Source organism: Halichoerus grypus, chromosome 2, assembly GCF_964656455.1.
Source record: "Halichoerus grypus chromosome 2, mHalGry1.hap1.1, whole genome shotgun sequence".
Lineage (NCBI taxonomy): Eukaryota > Metazoa > Chordata > Mammalia > Carnivora > Phocidae > Halichoerus > Halichoerus grypus.
Window position 1 is genome coordinate 47155127 of NC_135713.1, and position 9551 is coordinate 47164677.

Sequence of the window (9551 nt, forward strand, 5' to 3'; positions counted from 1 at the left end):
CACATGCAGAATATGCATAGATGCACTGTTTATGGAAACAAAAACCTGGAAGCAACCCACATGTCCAACAGAGGGATGGACAAATCACAATAGAGAATGCCAAGGAGACTGAATAAATTACAGCTATGTGCTACAGCATGGAGGCATCTCAGGAATATAATGCTGAGGTGGGAAAGTCACTGGAAAGTCTACCTAAGTAGAATTGTCTATACGTCAAGTTCAAAAACACGCAATGGTAAACAATGTATTGTATAAGGAGGCAAACCTGTAGTGATATTATAAAGGGAAGCAAGAAAACAGTCAACACAAAATTCATAATAGTAGTTACTCTTGAGAAAAGGAAATGGTGGGAAGAGGAAAAGGAGCTCAGGACATGACCAAGGTCATCAGTAATCAGCCACATTTAGAATAGAAGCTGCCCCCTGTAAAAAGCATTTCCATCACTTGCCATGTATTATTGTCCAGAGACTGTTTTCCTCACAGCTTCCTTATGGGTCACTAATTTACAGCACCTGTCTCGTCTTCATGGGCTCCTGAGCTTATGACCTTTGCTTTAGAACAGTGGTTCTCAAAGTGTGGTTCCAGAACCAGCAGCTTCAACCTGCCACAAGTGCAAGTGTTTAGGCCCCACTCTAGATCTACTGTATCCAAACTCTGGGGTGGAGGCCAGCAGTCTGTGTTTTAACAAGCCCTCCAGGGGATTCTGATGCTCACCTTCGGGAACTCTTGTTGAGGACCTGGCCCAACCCCAGGGCCTCCGGGCCTGGTCATTATTCCATTCTGAGCCTTTTTCAGTCCTGCCTTAAGAGGGCTACACTCTCTTCTAATGGAAGCAGTATTCCTTTCCAAGAGCCAGCAGGACCCTCAGCTGCCCCCCATCAGAAGGGAGCCTCCTCCCATTTTTTTCTTGCTCAAGGCCATTTTAGCCATTGTGCTGTGACTGGTTATCTAGGGTCAGAAGTTGACCTCACAGGAGCGTTCCTCCTGCTCTGTGCAGGCCCCACGGGGCTCTTGTAGGAGCTTTTTTCCACAATGGGAAGATGAACATTAACAGTAAGGAATATCTATCTTAACAAACTATTAAGTCTGCCTAACAGCAAAAGACGTTAAGATAGGCTGGGAAACAGTTACCTTTTTGTCTCTGCTTCCAGGAAATTGTCATTTCTACCTTATTGTAGCTTTTCACAATAGCAGTTTCAGAGTAGCTCCCTTTCTCAGCAACTTAGTACTTCCAAGGCTGAGAGGGGGAAAAAGACAGCAGTCATTCTGAAGCTACTTCTCTGGCCCTGGAGCCCTCCTGCTGATCTCAGAGCCCACAGAAGTGAACAAGAGTGAGTGAATTCTAATGCCTGTCTGAAATGCCGGTGCTTCTTCTGATAAAGTTCTCCTAGCTCCGTACATTTTTTTCTACGTCAAGCTCTTTTTTTACCCCAGCTATCTTTCTGTATGAATCATTCAGTGTGAGTGCTACATACCAAATACGGACACACTCACCCTATCCTGAATTTGATGTCACTGATGTCAGTTCTCAAAGTGTGGTTCCAGAACCAGCAGCTTCAACCTGCCACAAGTGCAAGTGTAGTGAGAAATATTGCGTGCTGGGAAGGCTGCATCCCTGAGCCAAATGCAGTACTGACACCCTCCCCTTATTGACAGATACTGGTTTTGGAAATACAGGCGCTAATTCCATGAAAAGGTGGCCTTTAACTGCAAAGAACAGTGTGAAGATAGACAGGAAAGAAGTCCAATTTTTCTGGAAGTGATAAGATGTAGTAGATAACATACTGGCTAAACCTGGGTTCAAAGCTTGCCTCTGCCCTTTTACTAGATGTACAACCCTGGGCAAGTCTCTTACCTTTGTGTCCTTGTGGGCACAATCAAGACTAAGAGTACCGAAGTCATAGGACTTTTGTGAGGATTAAATGAGATACTACATATAAAGCACCTGGCGCAGTGTCCGGCACCTACTGAGAAGAGAAGGGACATATTCCCAATGTACTTCAGGAAACAGACTCATGTGTGAAGTACATGGGCAAAAAGGAAGAATGAGTGACGAAACGTGTGAGGCACTCAAACAGTCCAGGTTAGAGATGAGTTAGTACAGAGTAGGGAGAAGTTGTAAGTTAACTGGTCAAATAAGAGAGGGAAGAAGGGGAAAGAGAAGATGGCATGAGGACTGTCACCTGGGCAGGGTGAATGACACAGCAGCACCATTGAGAAGAAGGTGAACAAAGTTGGAGCTGAGCAGAAATCTTACCGGAAGGGAAACTTACACCATAAGGGGAGAGGTATCCACCTGAGTAAAAACCGAAGACGTTAGAAAATGCAGGATAAACTGTGTAAGCCAGCCAGACTTTGTGGGAGAGAAACAAAGAAAATAGCACAAAAGCACCCTCATGTTTCAAAAGTGAGAGGATCAAGAGCATGGGAGGAGCTGAACTGAGTTGGATGACGGTCCGAGGCAAGACTGCGCTGCACAGACGTCACTCCCTATTGCTCCGGTGTCAAGACCCTCCCCCCTTGTACTGATGGTTTCATGAGAGAAACCACGTGCAAATGAAGTAAAGCATAATTAGAGGCAGAACCACCCCAGCTCAGCATCCCCTTGGTGAAGGTCTTGTGAGGAGCCAATAGGGAAGGGGATTTTTGCTATTACAAGGGGTGAGGTCAGAAAGGAAAGAATGAGTTCAGCAGAAGTTCAAGCCAGTCTTTCACCAGGACTATAGACCTGTCGTTCCTCTTTGGGACTCTGGTTGAGTCACTGCAGGGGAAATGCAGACACCAGTGGAGAAGTGTGAAGAGCTGTCTCTTGGCACCTGTGGGGTGGGACTTGGGGTAGCTCAGTGGTGGTGTCCCTACTGGTCAGCTCTTCCTGACACTTACTGAAACCCAAGAGGGTTGGTAAGGAGTGGTGGAAGCAGAACAGGGAGCCAGCAGTTGGCAGAGAGGATGTTGTTCCTCGTTAACATGTTCTAAGTGTCTGGAAGTTGGGGACACACAAATAAAACACAGGAAACTCGTCTGAATCAGAGCCGTTTGAGAGCCATGCTGAGTCTGTGCTTCCTACGTTAGGACACCTCCTTTGTGAACAGAGAAGAGGATCTTCATCCACAGCTATTTGACAATAATATTAAAATCAAGCCTATTCAGGGCATGGTTAACATTTTTCCCATTAAAAGCATTAGGCAAAGATCTTTCTAAGGAGTATTAGCCTGTTTTGCCATCATAATTAACATGGAGTGTAGCTGATTCACCTTCTCTCCTTTTTTAATTACATATAAGAAAATCCACTCTTTGGGGGTACAGTTATGTGAGTTTTCACAAACACAGAGGGCCATGTAACCAGCACTGCAGTCAAGATACAGAATAGTTGTATCACCAGAACCTCTCGTTCTCATGCTGCCCCTTTGCCGTCAAATCCCTTACCATCTCCATCCCCCAGCAACCAATGACCTGTTCCTCTCTTCTTTTGACAACCAGTTGAGTAAGGCCTGAGATTTCTTTATGATTTGCTGGTATACTAACAATAGTAACAGCAGTAATGGCAATAGTTAACATGTATAATGCATTTCCAATGTGGCAAGCACTATCTGAGGCACTTTATAGATGAGAAAACTGAGGCTTTGAGAACTTTTGGAAGGGACAAAGAGTCTTGCCAGGGTCACAGTGTGGCAGTCCCAGGGCTTGAGTCAGGCCTGCCTAACTCCTAGGTCCCTTTTTTAAACTCTATCTGATTCTGCTTCTTTCGACAAAGTGGAAGGAATATCTACCAATTTTAGAAAGTGCAGTTGAGACTCGAGATCGCCTTACTCCAAAAATAAACAAAACTTATGTAAGAATTTGGCTAATTATACCAATAAAGCAATAATTGAGTAGATGTAAGATAAAATGAAGCCAGGATCCTAGAACACCTTTCCTGCAATCTTTTCAATATGCAGTGAAGATAAGACCCAGATAGGTTACTTCCTCCCTGAAAAACTTGACCAGGTTTGTAAAGCAAAGCTGGAAAGATTTCCTGATCAAATACTGAAATGCCGTTTTGTGTCAATGCTCTGAGCAGCAACTGCTTCTCAAATTTACCAAAAAAAAAAAAAAATGAAATGGGGTTTTTAATCTTCATCTTGTGGGTATTTCAGGTTGGAGTCCCCGACCCGGTCTCTGGTGATGGAGGCCCCCAAAGGAGTTGAAATCAATGCAGAAGCCGGCAATATGGAAGCCACCTGCAGAACCGAGCTGAGGCTGGAGTCCAAAGATGGAGAGGTAGGGGTGAGATGGATGTAGGTCCAGAGAGACACAACGCCAACAAGCCAACCTTCCCCACAACTTTCCCAGACTCCCTTAGCACCAAAGTGGATCCTGCATTTCTAACAAGAGGAGCCAATCAGAAGGTTTTATGTCCGGAACAAATATGTCGAACAGCACAGTTATAAGCCTAACCCACAACATGTAGGAGCGATGACTCATTATTTGTAAAGTGCTGATGTAATAGCATATACTACAACGACAGAATTATGCACATGGCTATGAAAATGAATGCTGCTTCTGAATTCTGTCTCTCACCCAAAAGCAAGATTTACGTAGCCAGCCTAATTAAGCTGTATATCACATGCATCTGGTTCAAGCTGAACATAATTTACTCATAGTCGCTTTTAAAGTTTACATTGTATGTTACTACTTTGAGAATGGGGAGTGGGAGCCAGCAGCTATCCCCAATCCAGGACAAGGCAAAACTAAGATAGGGTAGAGTAGGCAACGAGAAGTTGGAGGACTGCACATATTCCTTCTTCTACCCAACATAATCCCACTTTGGTGAACAGAATAGCTGCTTGCCCTTGTGTAGACACGGTAAGCCAAATCCCAAGAAAGTAGGATTAAACTGCAAACTTAACAATGTCTTCATCACGTTCAGAAGTGAACCTCTAATTTAAGAGTTTTTAAATAGAGGAAAAGCTTTGTATTTTTTTAAAGCAAAACTCTATTCCACTTTTCATATCTGCTTAGAGGTTATCCATCTCCACCTGCTTGTGTGCACCAAATCCACCTTTTGATTGGTTTGGCATTTGCTACATTTGTTTTAAAAGAGCTATTCAGATAAAGCATTCACTTATCAAAATGGTCTCTTCAAACAGCTACAAACTCCAGATCACACACATTTAGAAATAGTGACTACATTACCTATGCAGATTATAGCTCTCAGAATCCGGCCTCTGGAGGAATTGATTATAATCTTACCAGTCGTTTAAGACTGGAAAGTACTGCATATTCTTGAAGTCTTCCCATGCACACAGACCTAGCTGAGGGTCTGAAGGCCCGTAGTAAAGAAATGGTTAACCCAGCATTTCCAAATGCATTTCACTCTGGGACTCCGTTCATATTCTACTTGATATACCTTTGCACACTTTTGCTAATATAGACCAGTGTGACATTGTCTTGGTAGAATATAAGCTTCTGTGAGGGTAGAGACTTTATCTGTCATGTTCATCTCTGAATTCTCAGTGCCTAGAATACTCAACACATAGTAGGTGCTCATTTAGGTTGAACATTCATCTCCTGTCTCTGAATGTCAAGAGAATAAATGGCAGCTTCTAACTACCCTTTCCTTCCTATTCGCTCTCTTTAGATTAAGTTAGATGCTGCGAAAATCCAACTACCTAGACTGCCTCACGGATCCTACACGCCTACAGGAACGAGGCAGAAGGTCTTCGAGATCTGCGTCTGCGCCAATGGGAGATTATTCCTGTCCCAGGCAGGAACTGGTTCCACTTGTCAGATAAACACAAGTGTCTGCCTTTGAGAGACCATCCATAGTGGACATTGTCGGCAGCATAAAGGCCGTTTTTGTCTTTAGATACTGGCTGCCAGCTATTTTTACTAGAACACAGAAAGCCTATCAAAGACCGTGTGCGCGTGTGTGTGCGCGCGCGCACGTGTGTGTGTGTGTGTGTGTGTGTGTGTATGCGTGTGGGTGGATATAAATATATATAAATATATATAAATAAATATATATATCCTCTGTATAAAATGAGGTTTCAGTACAAAAGGAACCATGGGTGACCCTGTGATATCCACCATCATTTCCATGTCAACCCCACTACCTACATGATAAGATCAAAATACTGATTCAGGCCCAATATTCCCCAAACCCTTCAAAAATCACACAGTGTATCGGACACTTACCGAATATTCACCAACAGGTTTGAGGAGCCGCATATCTTCCCCTTTAGTGTCATTACAGGGCAGTGATGGCGGGAATCTCCAAGTCACGCTCAAGCACTGAGACCCTCATATTGAAATAGACATTTTGTTTCCATTTTTAGCTTTAGGAAGGCTGGCCCATTTCCCCCTCTTCAAGTGAGGGATGGGGCAGTGCCATAGAAGTCAGCTGTAGGAACACAAAATGGCTCTTCTGCCTTCATAGCCAAATGTACTGGGGCTTTTGGATGAATGTGGGGGATGAGGTTCAGCCAAGTTTGAACTGCTCACCCAACTCCTGCTATCTTCCTTCAAAAATCACCTATTATCCCACAGTCAAAATAGGAGTTGTAAATCAGCACAAAATGGGGTAACAGCTGCTCCTCAGTTGGCTGGAAGCTACTCAGTGGCCTGACAGGCAAAGAATAAATGGGTGATGTGTCTCTGTTTAAAGGAAAAAATGGCTCAGGATCGGTTTCATCCTCACTTCTGACTTTATCCAGCAGACTCCAGCCCCAAATGATCAGGTTAGTCAAAATCCTGTCCATCAATCCTCAAGAGAGGAACCCCCACCTGAAGAGAAGCCATTTAGGGATAGAAACCTAATTAAGAGGAGCATAGAAAACCTAATTAATTTTTCTATGTATCTTGGGATTGGTAGGTAATTTAGAGACTTGCCTTTTATTTCTAAAGGCATGCACAAACTCTGGCTTCCATCTTCATACATATATATATAAATATATTTATATATATATATTTGTTGTTGGGATATTCCTATTCCTAAATCCACCATTATGTTTTCTCCCAAGAATAGTGACCCAAGAATCACAGATGTGAAATACATGCCCCCGGAAATGGTCACTGGAAATTAATATAAACTGAGCCATGTGTCTCTCTCGGACTCGCTGTGCTCCCGTGGCCCAGCAGCACCACTACTTGGTATGTGGAAGCAGCTCCCTTGTTCCCGCCATCAGCTACCTCTCATCCTTCCACCTTCATCATCGTGCTACAGGGTCACCCTGGCCAGCTCTTGTGCTGGGACAGGGGATTACACCGTCTCTGTTCAAAGAGGGGGAAATGTGCCTATGCCTTAAGTCAATGCACTCAGCAAGGAGAAGCACATCCTATTTATCTTGTTACAACTGTAGTTTATTTTGGGTGATTGGAGGGGAACGGTTTAGTCATGAGTGGGCCTCTTAAAAGCTGGTAGACAAACCAGTGGCTGAGAGAAGTGGACTCTCAGGAGGCCAAATGGAGGCGTAACCGGCTTAGATAGTCCCGGACACCATTTGGCAAGCAGCGGCCCCACAACCCTAAATGAGGTCGTATTTGTAGGCCTGAATGGCATTTTTGTTTTCTTCAACAAGGTTTTAATTTTTCTTACTTCACAAGTGGGGGAAGATTGGTCATAGGAAATGAATAAGAGATTTGATATTTTTGAGAGGACACTCAAGCTTTGTAGGCTGAGCCTACAAAGGATATGAAAGCAAGTTGTGTGTCACTTAGTCACTTAGGAGAGGGTGGGGGCTGGAGAGGGGGAGGTTTCCTAGCCTGACCAGCGGCCCCGCTGGCTTCCAGACCCCATACTCCCTCCAGTCACTCCTCCTCAGTATCCCATGTAGAATTGAGTTGTTCAAGGGCAAGGCTACTTAGTTTGTAGCAGTAAAGTCTAAAAAGGAAAACCCTAAGAAGGTATCAAGTTGCTCTGGTTTGGTATTATTTATATCCTGTAGGATCATACTACCAGAATCTGCAGGTACTACATACGGGGTTTTGCCAAATAGGAGAGGCCCCCCTTGGCTACGAGGAACATCTACCCCATGTCATTGAGACAAACAGTAGTAGCTATGAGGCCCTTCATGGCTAAATACCTTAACACAAAATGTTTTTAAGGAGACAGACCCATCTTTGCATTTTGCCATCTCAAGTACATAATCTATGGATGACAAAACAAAAGGTTCCCTGAACCTCTTTCCTCTGATTTTGTTCTAATCATCATAAGCAAGTCTGAGATCAGCACCTTGGGGATTTTATGCCAATAAAAAAGAGTGACGTGATCCCACTTGCAGACGTTAATCCTAAAGGTAATCAGATCACAAATAGGATAAAAATAATAATAGCAAGCCAAGAATAGAAATCAAACACCTATGGGGAACAGACATGATAAAAAAATTCTGATTTTCATTTGTACTAAGTGACTACAATAAACCAGCTAATAGGCAGGAAACTTGGCATGGACTAAATTATGTATTTCAGTTTAGACTACAGAAGTCAGTAAAATGCATTCAGAGTTCCTCAATGTACATTTTGTTCTCCCAACTTCCTCCAACTAGAATATTTGTCCATGGTCATGAGAGAGAGTTTTAATTCTGGGAAAAAAAATATCTTTTACATTAAAATCGATAAACTTTAATTTTAAAAAGTGAGGTTCTTTCTAATCTCTATATATAATATCTTCTAGACAGTCACACTCCAGTATATTAAACAGCAGGTGGCGTAACAAAGAGTTCAAGTGAATCAATATTCTAGAAGTTCTAGTATGCTAATAGTCTTCAGAAGATTTTTAAAAATTAAAAAGTGATCTCCAAATATGTTTAGCACTCAGTTCTATTTGTTATCTGTTCAATAAGTCATAAAAGTTCAGTCTTAAGAAACTGCTAGCATATGACAAAGGTTTTCAAAAGCCCTTATGGTGACATCTCTGTAGGTAGAAACTTGGTATGAGGCTTTCTAATTGTTCCTTTACCCAACGGATAGATCTTATAAACTTGAATTGGCTTTAACTCCCTTTAGGTCAGTTTCCTTTGGATGATTTTCATTGTATATCCAGCAACCATAGACCAAAGATTGCTTAAAGTTTAACTCTAGAGCAGGGGTCAGCAAACTGTGGTCCCTAGACCAAACCTGGCTCATCACTAGTCTTTGTAAATAAAGTTTTCTTGTAACACAGACACATTGCCATGTTGTCTGTGACTGATTTCATTCTATAACAACAAGGTTGGGTAACTGTGCCAGAGACCTCATGGCCTGAAAAGCATAAAATACTATTTGGACCTTTCCAGAAAAGGTTGCTGACCCCAACATAGAGATCATTTGTGCTATGTGTTGGACACAGCTGGAAAGAAAGCAAACTCCACAGTAGCATGGAGTCACCCTACATTTCTATGTGTGCTTAGGAATATAAATACTTGCCTATAGAAAAAAGGTTAGCCTTATGTTATGCGTAAAAGTGATCCGCTTATTTGAGAAATGCAGGTTCACAGGATTCTTGGGGAAAAGGAGGATGGAATCAGGGGAAGACTTAGTGCAAAAGGAAAGCCGTGATCCTCCAAGAGTTTTTTTCTTAGGACCCTTAATAG

At 42.8% G+C, this 9551-nt stretch overlaps 1 protein-coding gene across 2 annotated transcripts in view; it reads left to right on the plus strand.

Annotated features, from left to right (window-relative positions):
- Window positions 1-5847, plus strand: part of SGCD (sarcoglycan delta) — a 936024-nt gene extending 930177 nt beyond the window's left edge. For both annotated transcript variants that reach the window (XM_078066784.1, XM_036096205.2), the window contains 2 exons: window positions 4137-4260; window positions 5621-5847. In XM_078066784.1, coding sequence (XP_077922910.1) covers window positions 4137-4260; window positions 5621-5794 — 298 coding nt within the window. In that variant the 3' untranslated portion in view covers window positions 5795-5847. The remainder of the gene's footprint in view (window positions 1-4136; window positions 4261-5620) is intronic.
- The last annotated feature ends 3704 nt before the right edge of the window (window positions 5848-9551 follow it).